Below are 20,449 nucleotides of genomic sequence, written 5' to 3' on the forward strand. Positions count from 1 at the left end.
TTTTTTCAATTGAAGGATAACTGCTTTACAGTATTGTGTTGGTTTCTGTCAAACCTCAACATGAATCATCCATAGGTACACCTACGTCCCCTCCCTCTTGAACCTGGCTCCCACCCCTCTAGCTTATCATAGAGCCCATTTGAGTTCCCTGAGTCATACAGCAAATTCCCATTGGCTATCTATTCTACAAACAGTAATGTATGCTTCCATGTTCCTCTCTCCATACATCCCACCCTCTCCTTCCTTCCCCCCAAATGGCCCATAAGTCTTTTATCTATGTCCGTGTCTCCATTGCTGCCCTGCAAATAATTTCATCAGTACCGTCACTCTGGATTCCACATATGTGTATCAGTATACAATATTTCTCTTTCTGACCTACCTCACTCTGTATAACCATGAATCACTATTTTTAAGGAAGCTGAACTCTTATGGATCTTTAACTTAATTCAATTACCTTAGTTTAGCACAGGAGGAAATTGTGACCTCCAAGAACCTAAGCCACTTGTTCAGGATCACACAGGAGGTTAGCCTGGCAGGGCCAGCCTGTGTTCTCCTGACTCAGTTCACTGCACTACTGATGCTTCTGTAAGGCAGAATAATGGCCCTCAAAGACGCCCAGGTCCCCACAACCTGTAACATGTTGCTTGCATGGCAAAAGAGACTTTGCAGATGTGATTACAGTATGAACCTTGAGATGGGGAGCTTATCCCCGGCTTGATCAGCTGGGCCCAATCAAATCAGAAGAGCTCTTAAAAGTGGAGAACATTTCTTCGCAGTGGCCAAAAGAGATCTGTTGGAAAGGAGATTAGTCAGGGATTCAAAGCATGAGAGGGACTCAACCCAGCTGTCACTGGGCTTTGAAGAAAGACAAAAGGGGCCAGGAACCAAGGATTGTCAATGAAAGCTGAAAACAACCCCAGCCAGCAGCCAGCAGGGACATGGGAATCTCATTCTTACAGCCTCATGGAACAGAATCCTGCCCACAGCCTGAAAGAGCTAGAAAAACATTTTCCCGTGGTACCTCTCACAAGGAATACAGCCCTGCCACCATCTTGATTATGATCCACAGGAGATGGAGAAGGCGCCAGCCAGGGACTTGTGACTTACAGGACTGGGTGATAATCTTGTGTTGTTTCAAGACGGTAAGTTTGTGCTAATTTCCTAGGGGAGTACTACACCACTGCACACTGGCTCTTCCATGTCACCATGAGGAGCCTTCATCTACCCATTTAACAATATTTGTTGAAGACCTATTACGTGCCAGGCAGTGTCTCAGGTGCTGGAGGGATAGCATGAGTGACACAGAGATGCCCCATTTCCAGGGAGCTTACTTTCACACAGAGGGAGGCCTCTAAACCAAAGATGTCAGTTAGATGGTAGATTAGAAAGTGGTGAGTGCCAGAGGCAAATAAATAATGCAGAAAGATGATGGAGCATGCTGGGGGGCAGGGAGTGTGGTGAAGAGGGTGCTCACTGAGAAGGTAATATTTGAACAAAGAGTTGAAGGAGCTGAGGAAGAAAGAAGCCATGTGAATCTATCTGGAAAGTGTTTTCCAAGGAGAGGTAAAGGCAGGCGCAGTGGTTCTGAGATGGGAGTGTGTCTAAGCTGCTCCAAGAACAGCAAGGAGGCCGGGACGGTCAGAGCAGAGTGAGCAAGGGCAGGCAGCATGCCGGAGAACAACAGGGAGCAGAGCCTCGGGTCTCCTAAGGGCTCTGGGACAAGAGGTACTGGAAGGATTTGAGAAGAGGAGCACCCTGATTGCATTTCACCTGGCTGCCAGGTAGAGAAGTACCTGAGGGGCAAGTGCAGACACAGGGGGCCAGTGCGGGGCCCTGCTGTGATGAGTCAGGTCAGAGATGATCTGGATGGCTGCAGTGGGCTGGTGAGAAGTGGTTGGCTTCCAGATATACTTTAAAGGAGCAGCAACAGGAGGGACTTTCTTAGTGGTCCAGTGGCTAAAACTCTGCACTGCCAAGGCAAGGGGCCTGAGTTTGATTCCTGGTCAGGAAACTAGATCCCACATGCTGCAATTAAGAATTCACATGCCACAGCTTAAAAAAGATCCCAAATGCAGCAATGAAGATTGAAGATCTTGCGTGCAGCAACTGAGTGCAGCCAAATAAATAAACGTTTTTTTTTTTAAAAAAGGAGGGCCAGTAGAATTTTTTAATGGAGTCACTGTAAAATAGGAGAGAAAGTAGATTCAAGGATGTTGGGTGAGTGGCCCTTGTACATTTTGACTCTGGATTCATGCCCTTATGCAGTCCCTTCCTCTTGAATCTGGACTGAGCCGGGGGACTTGATGTAAGCAATAAATGTAGCAAATGTTGGGCCAGTCCTGGACTTAATCTTAAAAAGGCATGGCAAGCAAATTCCCTGGCAGTCCTGAAGTTAAGAATCCACCTTCCAACGCAGGGGACAAGGGCTCATCCCTCGGTTGGGGAAGCAAGATTCCCACATTCCACAGGCAACAGCTTCTGTTTTTGTGTTGGCTGGGAACCTGAAGGCACCACATCTTGTAGGAGAGATGGCGTGAAAGGACCATGTCAAGAAGCCTCGAAAAGAGGGAGAGGCCCTGAGCCTTCATGGATTAAGGCTGCTCCATCAGCCCAGCCCCTATCTCACCCTCCAGCTCAGCTGAGCACCAGTGACTACCAGTGAAAGCACTGGAAAGCCACTGAGAGAGGCTGAGTCTCACTGACAGAGCTATGAGCAAATAAAAAAGCCACTGTCAAAGCTACTAGGGTTTGGGGGCAGTTCACTGTGCTGTGAAACATGAAAAACAAACAAACAAACAAGGATTTGGGTCTGACCATCCAGAAGAATGGTGGGAGCATTAACCAGATGGAGTGGCAGCTAGTTAACAGGCTTGGGGGAAAATCTTGGGTGGAAAGATTCAAATCTTACTGCTTCTAAATGCAAAAGAAACATTCATTTCCCTTAATATAGTAGAAGAACGAGATCTTCTGTTAAGCACTACTGGATTTCCCAAGCCCAGGAATGGCCGTTTTAGGAGCAACCCTTTGTATCTTCAGCATAATAGAGAAGCAGATGGTAAAAGAACTGTTTAGACTTTTTTTCTTGGCAGCTTCTGAAGCTCTGTTGAGAATCAGCCAACCCTCCACAGCAGTTTCAGGCAGAGAGACCCTCATCCAGTTTTTTCCGCACTGCCACTGGTTTCAGGGCTCTGGGGACACCAGCACCTAAAGGAACATCCACCATGCTCGCTCTCCCTCTGGCTTCCACAGCTGGTCAGGAAGAATCATCCCGGGCTTGGCGGATGGGCTTCTGGAAGCTGAGTGTGCAGCCTTGGAGCAAGGGCCCTGCCAGTTCCCCCGTTAACCCTTCCTGCGGCTGTCCACCTCAGAGCCAGGTTGGGGGAAAAGAAACATGGCTTGGGCAATTCGGTCAGCCTGTGGGGCTCTGATGGCAGACATCTGGGTGGGTACATTGTTCAGTTCCCCCATATAAGTGTTGGGGAGAAGCGATATATTGCTTAAGAATTCTAATACCCCAGAATAAATATTAATATGAAAGGACTACTTTCTGTTGCCCACCACCACTCACTCACTCCCACCTGCAGCCCCAGAGGTGTGCCCACCCACACCTCCTTCCCCAGCTCATCCAGCTGTGGGGAACAAGTTTCAGTTCAGTTCAGTTTGGTCGCTCAGTCATGTCTAACTCTTTGTAACTTCATGAATTGCAGCACACTAGGCCTCCCTGTCCATCACCAACTCCCAAAATCCACCAAAACTCATGTTCATTGAGTCAGTGATGCCATCCAACCATCTCATCCTCTGTCATCCCCTTCTCCTCCTGCTCTCAATCTTTCCCAGCATCGGGGTCTTTTCAAATGAATCAGCTCTTTGCCTCCAGTGGCCAAAGTACTGGAGTTTCAGTTTCAGCATCAGTCCTTAGAACACAGCTAAAGGCAAATGAAGTCATCATCCACACAAAGGCTCATCTTCTGGGTTCAACTTTTTCTTGAACCAGTTAGTGGGGGACTTCCATCTATGGTCCCTCTGGAGATCCATACCCCACCACACCCCACCATCACCCACCACTGCAGCCCTAAGTAGGGCAAAAAGACTGGGCTTCAGGGCACAAGAGGGGTTCACACTGTTGAGCAATTAGAGGGCTCATGTCAGAGGAAAGCTGATGGGTTTGACTCAAGAAATATATTTTTTGTTGAAGATAAGGTGGCCATAGGTGTGTGGATTTATCTCTGGGCTTTCTATTTTGTTCCATTGATCTAGATTTCTGTCTTTGTGCCAGTACCATACTGTCTTGATGACTGTGGCTTTGTAGTAGAGCCTGAAGTCAGGCAGGTTGATTCCTCCAGTTCCATTCTGCTTTCTCAAGATTGCTTTGGCTATTCAAGTTTTTGTATTTCCATACAAATTGCAAAATTATTTGTTCTAGCTTTGTGAAAAATACCGCTGGTAGCTTGATAGGGATTGCATTGAATCTATAAATTGCTTTGGGTAGTATACTCATTTTCACTATATTGATTCTTCTGATCCATGAACATGGTATATTTCTCCATCTATTAGTGTCCTCTTTGATTTCTTTCATCAGTGTTTTATAGTTTTCTATATATAGGTCTTTAGTTTCTTTAGGTAGATATATTCCTAAGTATTTTATTCTTTTCGTTGCAATGGTGAATGGAATTGTTTCCTTAATTTCTCTATTTTCTCATTATTAGTGTATAGGAATGCAAGGGATTTCTGTGTGCTGATTTTATATCCTGCAACTTTACTGTATTCATTGATTAGCTCTAGTAATTTTCTGGTGGAGTCTTTAGGGTTTTCTATGTAGAGGATCATGTCATCTGCAAACAGTGAGAGTTTTACTTCTTCTTTCCAATTTGGATTCCTTTTAATTCTTTTTCTGCTCTGATTGCTGTGGCCAAAACTTCCAGAACTATGTTGAATAGGAGTGGTGAAAGTGGGCACCCCTGTCTTGTTCCTGACTTTAGGGGAAATGCTTTCAATTTTTCACCATTGAGGATAATGTTTGCTGTGGGTTTGTCATATATAGCTTTTATTATGTTGAGGTATGTTCCTTCTATTTCTGCTTTCTGGAGAGTTTTTATCATAAATGGATGTTGAATTTTGTCAAAGGCTTTCTCTGCATCTATTAAGATAATCATATGGTTTTATTTTTCAATTTGTTAATGTGATGTATTACATTGATTGATTTGCAGATATTGAAGAATCCTTGCATCCCTGGGATAAAGCCCACTTGGTCATGGTGTATGATCTTTAAGGAGGCAATAATATACAATGGATTAAAGACAATCTCTTTAACAAGTGGTGCTGGGAAAACTGGTCAACCACTTGTCAAAGAATGAAACTAGATCACTTTCTAACACCACACACAAAAATAAACTCAAAATGGATTAAAGATCTAAATGTAAGACCAGAAACTATAAAACTCCTAGAGGAGAACATAGGCAAAACACTCTCTGACATAAATCACAGCAGGATCCTCTATGACTCACCTCCCAGAATACTGGAAATAAAAGCAAAAATAAACAAATGGGACCTAATTAAACTTAAAAGCTTCTGCACAACAATGGAAACTATAAGCAAGGTGAAAAGACAGCCTTTGGAATGGGAGAAAATAATAGCAAATGAAGCAACTGACAAACAACTCATCTCAAAAATATACAAGCAACTCCTGCAGCTCAATTCCAGAAAAATAAACGACCCAATCAAAAAATGGGCCAAAGAACTAAATAGACATTTCTCCAAAGAAGACACACAGATGGCTAACAAACACATGAAAAGATGCTCAACATCACTCATTCTCAGAGAAATGCAAATCAAAACCACAGTGAGGTACCATTTCACACCAGTCAGAATGGCTGAGATCCAAAAATCTACAAGCAATAAATGCTGGAGAAGGTGTGGAGAAAAGGGAACCTTCTTACACTGTTGGTGGGAATGCAAACTACTACAGCCACTATGGAGAACAGTGTGGAGATTCTTAAAAAACTGGAAATAGAACTGCCTTATGACCCAGCAATACCACTGCTGGGCATACACACCAAGGAAATCAGAATTGTAAGAGACACGTGTACCCCAATGTTCATCACAGCACTGTTCATAATAGCCAGGACATGGAAGCAACCTAGATGTCCATCAACAGATGAATGGATAAGAAAGCTGTGGTACATATACACAATGGAGCATTACTCAGCCATTAAAAAGAATACATTTGAATCAGTTCTAATGAGGTGGATGAAACTGGAGCCTATTATACAGAGTGAAGTAAGCCAGAAAGAAAAATACCAATACAGTATACTAACACATATATATGGAATTTAGAAAGATGGTAATGATAACCCTCTTTGCAAGACAGCAAAAGAGACACAGATGTATAGAACAGTCTTTTGGACTCTGTGGGAGAGGGAGAGGGTGGGATGATTTGGGAGAATGGCATTGAAACATGTATAATATCATACAAGAAATGAATTGCCAGTCTAGGTTCAATGCAGGATACAGGATGCTTGGGGCTGGTGCACTGGGATGACCCAGAGGGATGGTATGGGGAGGGAGGTGGGAGAGGGGTTCAGGATTGGGAACACATGTACACCCATGGTGGATTCATGTTAAAGTATGGCAAAACCAATACAATATTGTAAAGTAAAAATAAATAAATAAATAAATAAATAAAAGATCCCTCAAATACTAAAAAGAAAAAGAAAGAAATACATTTTTTTTAATGTTAGAAGGCATTGTTTAAGAATTTAACCATATACTAAAGGGAAAAGGAAGAGGAGGATTAACTGATACACTATATAAAAAACAGATAACCAACAAGGACCTACTATACAGCAAATGAACTATACTCAATATTTTGTAATAATCTATAAGGTAAAATAATATCTTTTTAGCTAATACTTTATAGTACTTTATAGTACTTTTTCAGATTATATCTTTATATATAATGGTCTCCAAGGGTATATAACAGTTTTCATATAAAATATATGTATTCATATACCTATGTGAATTAGCCAAATCAGCCTTGTTGGGGGGAAGTGGGTAATGAGGTATATGAGGTTTGGACAGCTTTCCATAATATTCAGTTCAGTTCAGTTCAGTCGCTCAGTCGTGTCCTACTCTTTGCGACCCCATGAATCGCAGCACGCCAGGCCTCCCTGTTCATCACCATCTCCCGGAGATCGCTCAGACTCACGTCCATTGAGTCCGTGATGCCATCCAGCCATCTCATCCTCGGTGGTCCCCTTCTCCTCCGGCCCCCAATCCCTCCCAGCATCAGAGTCTTTTCCAATGAATCAACTCTTCTCATGAGGTGGCCAAAGTACTGGAGTTTCAGCTTTAGCAACATTCCTTCCAAAGAAATCCCAGGGTTGATTATGGTGAAAACTGAAGGCTATATAACCCCATTTAGGGGTTTAATATAATCTGACTTCTGTGTTAAAAGCACAGGAAATTCATGCATAAGAAGAATCTTTAAGAATAGAAACTAAAGGATATAAGCTAAAGTGTTATAAACCGTTGTCTCTAGGGAAATGGGGTTATGAATTAATTTTTTTCTTGCATTTCTTTATTTTTATTATAGTAAGCATAGATCGCTTTTGTAACAATGATCAGATTTTTAAAAATTTCACAATAATTAATAATTCTAGCACTTTTCTAAATCTTCCCTTCTTCACTCCCTACTCCCTTCTCTCACGCCCTCCATCTGTTACAACAGAGTAACCTTGCTCATCTCAGGTGCCCGGCATGAACATCACCACTCTCAAACATTGGGCAAGATGACAAAAGGCTTCTGAGCAACCAAGAGATGTCCCCATGTCAATAAACTAAAACACATCAATTTTGCTCACAGACAAGCATCTCAGACTAGTACTGATGACTTGTTTACGTATACTTAATACACAGTTCTAATAGACACTGGTATCTGAGTTCAAGTGCACACTCAGAAGAGGCAGTTACACGATGAGAAAGTACCCACTGCAGGCAGACACACAGGAAGCAGAGAGAGCTGGCAGCGGTGACAAGCGAGGACAGAGCCCACACAAGACTTCCACGTGGGTAGGTCCGCACAAGGACTCCTCAGGATACAGTGCACACCCTCTGCCTCCTTGCCAAGGGCAGAAGAAATCCCAGTTTCTAAACTCAGAGAGGATCACAGGGATGGCTATATCCAAGAGAACCATTCATCAAATGCCCAGGCCTTAAAAAGAAATAGAAAACAGGCCTGTAGTTAGGATCATCCACATTAAAAGTGGGCACCTTCAAACACAGCTTCAGAGTCTTGGTGACAGAGGCCAAACTTGGGAATGAGGTTATATTCTTGTTCATTTCTACCTTTCCTGCTTTTGAGTGAAACGATGTTGATCTTATATCTGTCAGTCTTCTCGTGCCACTATCTTTTCTTCAATATCTGATCTTATAATTAAGGCACTTATACTACCCCCATTACTTTTTGCCTCCATGATCCTTAGTATCATTTTCCCCTCTCTTGGTTTCACCATAGCCCTTATACTAAAAAAACCAACTAGAAAAACAGTCTTAATGAACTGTTTTTGGAGGGGCTGTGCCCTTTTATACTGACCAGTTTTTAAATTCTTCATAAAAATGGTGTTTAACAAGCCCAAACTTTCAAATGTGAATGGGATAAAGTCAAAAGGAGATGAAAGAAATGGCATTCCTGGTGAAATAGGTCAGATGATTTTCAGATTCCAAAGTGTCCTGATAGTTTTATGTGATCCAATCCAGTTCCTGAAAAAAACCCTGCCAACAGGTAACAGGTCTTTGAAAGCTTTTGAAGCCAAAGGCTCCCTACCAGCCAGCCGATCTCTTACGAAGTTCTTGGCCTCATTAAGAACGAGAAACAGATACCACGGCACCAACCTGTCTACAAGGACACAATGAGACAAATGTAATTGCCTGTACGAGGGATATAAGTCAGCAACTCCCAAATCATTCATATTTACACCCACTCCATTTTGGTTGTCTTTCCTTTATAATTTGGCCATACATCGATGTCAAGTGTATAATTTCATCTGGGGCTTTATCAGTTACCACCCAGAGCCATGATTATATGGTGGGAACTTCCTCAGCAGGAGCAAGTCTATCTTTAGTATCTTCTTGATAGTTACCTCTTACATGTAAAATCAAAAGGAAAGTCTTGGTTTTCTTATGTGGCTCCAGAATCACTAAATATAACATTTAGAAGCAATTTATCAACTGAAACCATTGACTTTTCAGCTGCCACTACCATGTCTCAAAGCAAAGTGTTCCTATTCCTTTCCTTCATTATATATATTTTTTAATCAAATTACAGTGGAAATTTTAGGGACTTCTACATTGACCACATAATCATGCGCTAAGTTCATCTTTCATCTTGCTGGTGTCAGAGTCATAGAGATAAACATAGAGATAAAACTGGATTTGGAACAATTAGAAGCACAGCTAGAGGCATACAGGTATGATTTCTGGAAAAAGTAACTTTTTACAAAAATAAAAAACAACTCTCCACTCTAGGATTCAAAAGATAATTTATTAGTCAGAGGAGAATCACACACTATATCCAGTAATATGCTTCTTTTATTTTTGTGCCTTTTATCTTAAAAATATATTTAAACAAGAAACAAAGATAATATTGAATTTTCCCATAAATTTTGCTTTCTTATTTACAGTGTTACATTGTAAATAACATTCCATTATACACAGATTAAGGACTGCATTACTGTATGCTCTCTTTAAATATTCTTTCATAATACAGTACACACAGCTCGAAACTATGCAGGATTTAAGCTTAGAAAAGCTTGAGGAAGGAAGTACAAACTTTATCAATAAGACTATTATTTAAAAAGGTTCTGACCTTAATTCTCTGCTAGATTGTTTCACTGAAACCATTCTTTGTTAAAGAAAAATGCCCCATATGAGGGATGAGAACAACAGTTTAAGTCACCACAGGATCCACTTAAACTGGCTAACAAATAAAAATACTTTGTTACTAGCACTGTTATCAGGAGCACTGCCACTGTCAATCATTGCAACAAGAAGATTTACTCTGCAGTTTCAGACACATTACACGTTACAGCGACACAGTTGGTACTGCTTTGTGAAAGCAACCACTTCCTGCAACTTTAGGTTTCACCTGTAAACAGTTAAAGCACACATTTTGGGAAGATGATTTAATCATTCCTGGTCTGAGGTTACAGAATCAGGAGGAGTTTCTAATTCATTGAAGAAGCGAGCACACGCACACACACACACACTCACACACACAGCATCCCGCTCCCCCGCCCAAGACCCGCGTGTTGCCAAGCGCTAACTACAGCGGCGCTAGTGTGGCGAGGGACGCGCGAGGGACACGCGAGGCTGCGACAGAAGTTATGAAACGAGGAAGGTAAAACATCCAACTTCCGTTCGAACCCCGTGGAGCCTGGATTCCGCTGGAAGGCTCAGCTCACCGGGCTCTCCAGGCGGCAGACGCCTCCTTCAATCGCCACGGACTGTCCAGCCACCGCGCCGGGAGGGAGTCTGGAAATATGAGTCTGCGGAGGAGGAGACGAAGACCGTTAGAGCGCCAGCTGTGTTCCCTCCCCTCCACATGCGACGAAGGGGCAGAGAACACCAGAGAATCTTAGAGAACACCAGAGAATCTTGGCTTCTCTTTGCTTCTGAGAATCTCCAGGCTGTGCTCGAGGGTAACTCAGGGGCAGACAGATCTTGTTTGTTCAAATCTTAGAGGATGTTAACTGAACACCTACTACATGCCAAGCACAGCACTGGCAGCGGGAAGATTCTGAGATCAGGACAGCACGGAGCTTAGGGTTTAGTCATACTCAGAACAAGAATGGTTTTCTGTCCAACTATACTGCGCATATTCCAGTTACCCAAAATTGGCAATATACATTACACATCTTGCCCTCTAAACATTCAAAAGTGAGGACACCTGATTCATGTTTATCCCCTCAGTTTGCTTCTTAAAATAATTAAGCAGCTTACAAACATCAGACCACTCAACAACCTCACCTCAGTGAGGGGATGAAAAAAAAGAAAAAGAAGAACTTACAAAATAAGTTAAAGACAGGCATGAGTTCACACAAAATCGAGCCTGAGCTCTGCCCCTACGCTGGAGGCAGAGGGCTGCCTGGTCTCTGAGCTTCACGGGGGCAATGAGCAGACAGGGGTCCATGCGGTAGAATGGGATCACACGGACCAACCACTCAAAGGAGAAAACTTCCTGGCATGGAGTCCAGGGAGCCACTCCTCTTGCAGGCTTTATGCACAGCAGGTACCGCATACAGCGGATGGGTGAAGATAGCAACTGGAGAACAAGGGGCTTTGTAAGGCTGTGTATTACAGCATCACCAAAAGGAGGTCAGCAGGCAAATTTCTTCCATGAGGGGTCAGCCAGGAATTCCCTTTTTTTTTTTTTTTATGATCTCTCTTAATCCAGGGATAGATAAATGTCAGAGTTTCTAAGAAGAACAGAGGGATTGTATATCCCTCAGATAATCCTCTCTGATTCTGCTTCTCTACACAAGATTTTCCTAAGGACTGAACACAGGGGAGCTCAAGTCCCAGAGTGCAGTCACTCGATGCAGCTGGGGAGGTGGCCAAGCCTGGGGTAGGGGTGACATCCTCTTGTGCAACCAAAGATGAGGCAAGCATGTGCGTTAGCTCGAACAACACGGAGGCTAACTGATTTTAATTCTTAGGTATCATTGCACAAGTCCTATGACAGCAACTGACATAGTCAGCAATTTGTAAAGTTCTGGAAAATAGAAAATGTTCTCTGGGTACCTAGTGTTTCTGTGTGCAAGGCAGGAAGCCACCTGTAACCTGCAGACAGAGGTCTGTTAGCTCTTGGGTGGAGATCTGGGCACGGCAGGCCCTGTGGCATCTCCTGGGAGTGGGGTATCACTGAGCTCACCTGCCAGACCCATGCCTCTGGCACCATGTCCCAGAGTCTGGCCTCATTATTGCTTGCATCTGAGGGTCGTACCTGGAGGTATCTAATAAGCACGGATGTTTTATACTGGGAAGTCCACAGTAAGACACACTCATGGATCGTTGTTTCTTGTGACATCTCATTAACCTCAAGGGAGGAGTTTGAAGACAATGTGTCGTTTGAGTCTGCTGCCCAGCAGCCCTCATCACATCCAGCCACCTAAGGCTCAAATCCACAATTCCCAGAGCTCCGTGTTGTGGAGCCTTTTATTCTTTTAGGAATTCATTAGCATGGAGCCAAATAATTTTTTCCTCAGGCATCATTCATCAATTAAAAAGAACATTCTAACCAAAAACAATCCCTGAGAGAGCAGAGGCCCCTTAGGCCCCTTCATCCTTCATCTCACCCTCTTCAGCTAGGAAATGGTCACGTGATTACAATAGGGATCAAGAAGGTGGAAAACTATACAGTGGTTCCTCAATAAATTAAACATAGAATTACCATATGATTTAACAATTCCACATCACAGTATATACCCAAAACAAGTAAAAGCAGGGACTCAGATATCTGTACACAAAGCTCATAGCAGCTTTATTCACAATAGCCAAAGTGTAGAAGCAAGCAACCCAATGTCCATCAAGATATCAATGAGCAAAACACGGTCTTCACATACAATGGAATGTTCAGCTTTAAAAAGAATTGACATTCTGACACATGGCACAACATGGGTCAGCTCTGAAGACACAAAGCTCAGTGAAATAAGCCAGACACGAAAGGACAAATATTGCAAGATTCCACTTGTATGAGGCCCCTAGACGTCAAAGTTCAGAGATGGGGAGCAAGATGGTGGCTGCCAGGGGCTGGAGGGGGGCAGAATTAGGGGATCAGTACTTAACGGGCACAGAGTTTCAGCCTGAGAAGGTGAAAAGTTCTGGAGATGGAGGGGGGCGATGGCTGCACAACAAGGTGAACGCACTAAGTGCCACTGCAGAGGACACCTGAAACGGCCACAGTGGAAGACTCTATGCTGTGTGTGCGTGTGTGTGTGTGTGCTAGGGTGCTTCGGTCATGTCCAACTCTCTGCAACCCTATGAGTGTTATATGTATTTTAGCATAATTTTAGCAAAAGAAGAAAGCAGAAATGATCATTTTCTTCCTGGTTTAGAACTGTATTCTATAAGATGGCATTAAAAGAAGGGGTTAGCTGGAATGAATCCACAGTGCAGACCCCAAAGGAGAAATATTAACACCACAGCCATGAAATTAACAGACGCTTACTCCTTGGAAGGAAAGTTATGACCAACCTAGATAGCATATTCAAAAGCAGAGACATTACTTTGCCAACAAAGGACCGTCTAGTCAAGGCTATGGTTTTTCCAGTAGTCATGTATGGATGTGAGAGCTGGACTGTGAAGAAAGCTGAGGGCCAAAGAATTGATGCTTTTGAACTGTGGTGTTGGAGAAGACTCTTGAGAGTCCCTTGGACTGCAAGGAGATCCAACCAGTCCATTCTGAAGGAGATCAGCCCTAGGTGTTCTTTGGAAGGACTGATGCTGAAGCTGAAACTCCAGTACTTTGGCTACTTCATGCAAAGAGTTGACTCACTGGAAAAGACTCTGATGCTGGGAGGGATTGGAGGCAGGAGGAGAAGGGGATGACAGAGGATGAGATGGCTGGATGGCATCACTGACTCCATGGAAGTGAGTCTGGGTGAACTCCAGGAGTTGGTGATGGACAGGGAGGCCTGGCATGCTGCAATTCATGGGGTCGCAAAGAGTCGGACACGACTGAGCGACTGAACTGAACTGAACTGTTCACAAATAGGTTGAAAATTTCCAATCACATTACTTAAGATATCTGTCCCAAAAAGAGAAGTCCAGAGGAAAATTTATCCTCATGTTTCCTGGAGATACAGAGAGAACCCAATGAGACTTCCTGGCAGTCCAGGCACCAGAGGCAACAGAGAATAAATTAATTTTTAAAAGATCAAAGAGTGACCATGTGTCCAACCAGACAGCCTGTAACTTGACCAACGGGATGTCTGTCTTAAAGCAATTGATTTTCTTCTGAGCACGAAAAAGACCCAGAATTAGAAGGAAGAAACCAGGAAGCCAGGGGACTTGATAACAATCCCGTGAGATCTACAAAAACACAAATGGCCAATCCAAACTCACTTCTAGCACTTCCAGCCCCACCAAGTTTATGACAGAAAAGCATCTAAATAAACTGAGCTAAACCACAAAGTATCAAGGAGAGTTAGGAAGGAAGATAAAAAAGAATCTGAAAAGATGACAATGGTCTTGAGATATTTATTAATGGTACATGGGCAAAATACTTCAAAAATACATTGAGATTTGTATAAATCGAGCTGTATGCCTAACAGAGAAATGCTCACTCAGACAAACAAGTTGTTAAGATTAACTTTTCAGGATTATCTCTTCCCTAAATTATCACTGAGTCAATTACAAAACACACTGGGTATGATTTTGGTGTTGAGAGGAATAAAATGATTTATCATCCAAATGTATGTCAACACTTCACCAGTTTCATCCATCAACATGATCTTCAAACCCATCAGAAAATATGACCTTGGCCTGGAAAAGTTTGAACCAAGATGTATTTGATGCTTTCTGTGGAGATTTCAACAGAGCATCAAATCATATTATAAACAGTGGGGGCTGTTTAAGAGAATATTTTATATGAGTGTTTATCTCTTAAAAGTTCTTCTGGAGAAGTGGGCTTGAATTCCTCGAGCCTAAAAATAGACCACTGTCTACAATGAACCTGCATGTCAGCATTTTAAAGTGCAGTGAAGTATTTTCCACCGAGTGTATAAGGACTGTGCAGATTCGAGCATGCCCTACAAGTTTAAGAACTTAACACAGTATCTATAAAACCACAGTAGCAAAGTACTGCACCGGAACTCAGAACTACGAGAAATAACACGTGAACACAGCAGATGCCAAAGCTGCAGCGTCTGGGGTCTTCTCCCTCCATTCCCTGGGAACATCCCACTCATACACCACTCTAACAAGGAGTCCGTGACTCATCGCCGCTTCGGTTCTTTCTCCAGGAAAGAGCACCTTTACTGGACCCTCCCCTCAGTCTAGCAGCTCTTCTAGCTCCTACAACTCCCAGCTGAGCATTTCACGGTTTTCGATGCAACGGTTCAGGTTTTGGTTTGTTTGGAATTTTTGAGTCTCTGTAGCTGAAAGCCCAGTGAAGGCAAGAGCTCGTCGCGCACCCGCTCCTCTGTGTTCCCTGCACTTGTCAGAGTGTCTGACACAAGCATATTCTAGAGATGCTCACTGAGTGGAGAAGCGACTAGAACAAACCCCTCGGGGCTACGTTTATGTACAAAGAATCTCAAGCGTTTTCACTCATGTGACCAGTCAGTTTGGTTAAAAAGTCAGTCACGCTAATTTGTTACAGTGAAGATTGTTTTTAAATAGATTTTTTAAGAAGCATGGACTGGTTCCATTTCCCCACTTTGCAAGTGATTATGGTGTTAGAATGGAGATAGAACGTTAGATTCTGAAGATGCTAATGTCTCCACACCAATGGAACCCAACGGCCTTGGAGTTAGAATTCTCTGCTTTCTTAATAATTCCCTGAATGACTAGACAGATCCTTGAGGTTAACACTCCTACAAGAACTATCACTTTATAAATTAAACTGTCTATTCAAAGCCAATAATCTTAGGTTTGTATTTTTTTCTATTAAAACCAAAAGCATTGTATAATAACATATTTAGCCTGAAGACTTCAAAATGAGAAAAAGAAAAATATAATACAGAAATTATATAACTGTTTGATGTCCTAAGCACAATCTAAGTAGTAGCTGAGACTTCCTATCATTCATACTCATGTCTTTAAATCTTTTAAGACCACCTTAGTGACTGCTTTTTTGTGGTTTCCAGGAAAACTACAAGCACACAATTTAATTTTGAAAGTCCCAAAGCCTTTATTTAGTGGTTATATTTTAATCCATCTTTCCACTTGCCAGAGAGTTGCTTGAGATCTGCCACAACAGTCAAGGGAAGAAGATTCTCTTAGACAAGTTATTATCCTCCTTTGGTGGGGTCAGGAATATAAAATACAGACAGACATATTAATAGCTTTAAAAAATAAAGCTCTTTGAAATGTTTTATTCATGGGTTTCATAACTCTGAGAGTTTGGTTTCTGGTTTTTTTTTTTTTTTTTTTTTTAAGAAAACAAAACCAAGTTTTTTTCATCAATCACTGACTAGGAATCCAGAGCACCTTGGCTTCTGGGCCACTCTTCTACCTGGACACAATGCTGGACCACATTTCCCAGCCTTCTTTTGCAACTTCGTGTGTGGCTTCATGATTGCAATCAGGCTTATAAACCAATCAGGCTTCATCAATCTTATAAACCATTCTCCTTGTGCTTTCTCTGATGACCTGAGGCCTATGTGAGATAAGGAACCTGGGACCCTGAATTATAGTTTGGAAGAGAGACCTCTGCTAATCAGAAACTCCAAACTGTATTTTATGTGAATGAGAAACATGCTTCTCATTGTGTTTAAACAATTATACATATATATTCTGGGGTTTCTTGTTATAGCAGCTGGAGCTATCTTAACCAACAATGATTCTACCCAGGCTTTGGCATTTACATGCTGTGTAACTTCTGCTGGTTACTTAACTTCTTGGGCCCCCATCTCTAAAATGGGGATAGCAACAGTTGTCATCAGGTTGACAAGGACTGTATGAGACACTGATGCAATGACAGCACATGCCAGTAACTGTTAGGTTCTTATTATTCAAACACACACAGCACTGTCAGACACAAAACATCACGCAGGACAATCTGACAGGTTGTTTGACATCCCAGAATTAGGAAATTCTATTTGAAATGTTTGATATTCTTTAAAAATAGGATGAGATACTTTAATGAAAAGTTAGCTGCATGATAAAAGGTAACATTGAAGAAAATGGACACTGTTTGGCCAATATTCTGATGCTGCTGTTTTGCTGTCACTGATACAACAATTAAAAATTGCTGAGTATTTACTAACTACTCAAGGCTGTATATTGTCACCCTGCTTATTTAACTTCTATGCAGAGTACATCATGAGAAATGCTGGGCTGGAAGAAGCACAAGCTGGAATCAAGGTTGCCGGGAGAAATATCAATAACCTCAGATATGCAGATGACACCACCCTTATGGCAGAAAGTGAAGAGGAACTAAAAGCCTCTTGATGAACGTGAAAGAGGAGAGTGAAAAAGTTGGCTTAAAGCTCAACATTCAGAAAATGAAGATCATGGCATCTGGTCCCATCACTTTATGGGAAATAGATGGGGAAACATTGGAAACAGTGTCAGACTTTATTTTTTCGGGCTCCAAAATCACTGCAGATGGTGATTACAGCCATGAAATTAAAAGACGATTACTCCTTGGAAGGAAAGTTATGACCAACCTAGACAGCATATTAAAAAGCAGAGACATTACTTTGTCAACAAAGGTCCATCTAGTCAAGGCTATGGTTTTTCCAGTGGTCATATATGGATGTGAGAGTTGGACTGTGAAGACAGCTGAGCACCAAAGAATTGATGCTTTTGAACTGTGGTGTTGGAGAAGACTCTTGAGAGTCCCTTGGACTGCAAGGAGATCCAACCAGTCCATTCTAAAGGAGACCAGTTCTGGGTGTTCTTTGGAAGGACTGATGCTAAAGCTGAAACTCCAGTACTTTGGCCACCTCATGCAAAGAGTTGACTCATTGGAAAAGACTCTGATGCTGGGAGGGATTGGAGGCAGGAGGAGAAGGGGATGACAGAGGATGAGATGGCTGGATGGCATCACCGACTTGATGGACATGAGTTTGAGTGAACTCCAGGAGTTGGTGATGGACAGGGAGGCCTGGTGTGCTGCGATTCATGGGGTCGCAAAGAGTCAGACACGACTGAGCAACTGAACTGAACTGAAGGGCTTTGTTATATACCAGTCTGCTGTATCACTAATCTTCTAAGGCTCAAAAACAATCAGCTCAGCATGCTTGGGTGCTACAGAGGAAACCAAAGTGATAGAATACTGGAAAATTTCCTTTTATGAACATGTTATATTGTTGGGAAGACAAGTAAGGCCATATGAAATGATCAGAAAACCATTAACAAAGGCACATGATCATACAACAAGAGTTTACAATACTCCAATGTGCATTTTCCAACACCAGCAAGCAATTAACTCAAGTCTGAGGATATTGGGGGCTTCCCAGGTGACGAGAGGCTTCCCTGACAGCTCAGTTGGTAAAGAATATGCCTGCAATGCAGGAGACCCCAGTTCAGTTCCTAGGTCAAGAAGATCTGCTGGAGAAGGGATAGGCTATCCAGCAGATAGCTTGTTGGGCTTCCCTTGTAACTCAGCTGGTAAAGAATCCACCTGCATTGCAGGATACTGGGGTTCAATCCCTGGGTTGCGAAGATCCCCTGAAGAGGGAACGGCTACCCACTCCAGTATTATGGCCTGGAGAATTTCATGGACTGTACAGTCCATGGGGTCGCAAAGAGTCAGACACGACTGAGTGACTCTAACTTTCAGGTGGCGAGAGTGGTAAAGAATCTGTCTGCCAATGCAGGAGATGTAAAAGACACAGGTTCAATTCCTGGGTCGGGAAGATCCCCTGGAGGAGGGCATGGCTACCCACTTCAGTATTCTTGCCAGAGCCTGGTGGGCAACAGTCCATAGGGTTGCAAAGAGTTGGACACACCTGAAGTGACTTAGCACACATGCAAACTGTGGAAACTGTCTCAATCTTGACACTGTCTACCAGGAGATAATCAGTCCCCATGGGTTAAGAACTCAGTCACACAAGACTGCCTCCCCGCAAGTCCAGATGCCAATACCAGGTCCAGATTATCACCTGCGCTTCTGGCTCCCAGCTATAAATTGGCTATAAGTAGGAGATTCCCAACCTGCTAGAGCAGTTGACAAAATTCAGGAAAATAGTTTACATTATTGCAAAAGGATATAATTCAGAAACAGCCAGATAAAAGAGATGCATAGGTAAGGAAGGTAGGCAGAGGCTTGGAGCCCCCATGCCTTCTCTAAAGACACCAGTCTCCCCAAATCTCCACATTCATATTCTCAGAAGCCCTCGGAACCTTGAAATTCTGGGATTTTTATGGAGACATCATTAGATAGGTATGGTTAATTGAATTATTGGTCATTGGTGACTGAAGTCAACCTCCAGCCCCTCTCCTCTCCCCATAGGTCAGGGGGTGGGGCTGAAATTTCCAACTCTCTACCTATATGGTTGGTTCCCTTGGTAACTAGACCCCAGCCTTAGGTTATCTTGGGGTTTTCCAAAAGTCACCTCATTAAAATAAACTCAGGTGTGGTTGAAAGGGTCTTGCTACGAATAACAAGATACTAATTTCACCTTTATGTCTCTGAAGTGGGACTGAAGACTAAAGATCAAATATATATAACAAAAGATACTCCTATCACTTTTTTCACTTAGAAATTCCAAGGATTTGGGGAGCTGTGAGTCAGGAACCACGGAGGAAGAACAAATATGTACTTTTTACAATAAATCACAGTATGACAGATATCCTGCCACAAACACCACACGAGGTCGAGAGAGGGGACGGATGTGGATCAAGGAGGTGGGGCAGACTCTCCAGAGGCCACGGCATGGAAGGCAACCAGGACAGGACAACAGTAGGACATGAAAATGATGTCTTCTGCAGAAAGGACAGCTGACACATGTGTCTGGCTTGAGCCACATGGTATTTCCAACTTTTAAAAACTTAATAGAAAATATTTTAAAATAGGGAAGTTACACACAAGCATCTTGATTCCTAGCTATTCTTGAAAACCTGGGCAACCCTTGCATTTCCTCACCAGAGTAAAGTCACAGCTACCTTCTTTAGAAGGACATTTCGGTCGTAATTTTCCGCTGTGTTCTGCCTACGGCGTGTGATCAGGTGGCCTGAACGTCTGTGGCTATCTCTCAGCAAGGTTACTACTATTGGTCCACTGGGGTCAGACAGTGGCAGCCTGATCCTTCCATCATACGGCTCTCCCTTCAACCTTTGCCTAATGGTTTTACAACCACAGAACCAGCCCCAAACTGGCCCTGTCCTGCTTCTAACAAGATACTGAGTTATTTTCCAGGGACAACAGAATGAAACCTCAAGTCATGCAGCAGAAGCATGCAGGAGATTTTTGATCTCAGACAACTTGGAACCAAAGTTGTCCCCGCTTCCCGATTCCATCCAAAGGACCCAACCTGGTGAACTCTAGAGCCCTCTGAGAAGCGGAGGGTCTGCCGTCCAGAAAGATCTGGTCCTGAAGCCCCCTCCCACCCCCTACCATAAATGGCCAGGTCCCAGAGCCCTCTGATCACAACCGGCCCCACCAGGGCTTCTGCACACCAACCTCCTCCCCTCCCTAATAACAGTGTGACCACATCCCAGATTGCAGGACAAATCTAAACCATGTTTTCTGGCCCCTTGCCTGTCAACCTTGCAACAAGCTTTT

At 43.0% G+C, this 20,449-nt stretch overlaps 1 protein-coding gene across 4 annotated transcripts in view; it reads right to left on the reverse strand.

Moving 5' to 3' along the window:
- Positions 1–9,519: 9,519 nt before the first annotated feature.
- The window catches only part of TASP1 (taspase 1), a 273,068-nt gene continuing 262,138 nt past the window's right edge, over positions 9,520–20,449 (reverse strand). For all 4 annotated transcript variants that reach the window (XM_027976480.3, XM_042230423.1, XM_004014161.5 and 1 more), the window contains one exon: positions 9,520–10,541. In XM_027976480.3, the coding sequence (XP_027832281.1) occupies positions 10,449–10,541 (93 nt within the window). In that variant the 3' untranslated portion in view covers positions 9,520–10,448. The remainder of the gene's footprint in view (positions 10,542–20,449) is intronic.

This window comes from Ovis aries, chromosome 13 (assembly GCF_016772045.2).
Source record: "Ovis aries strain OAR_USU_Benz2616 breed Rambouillet chromosome 13, ARS-UI_Ramb_v3.0, whole genome shotgun sequence".
In the NCBI taxonomy this organism is placed as follows: domain Eukaryota; kingdom Metazoa; phylum Chordata; class Mammalia; order Artiodactyla; family Bovidae; genus Ovis; species Ovis aries.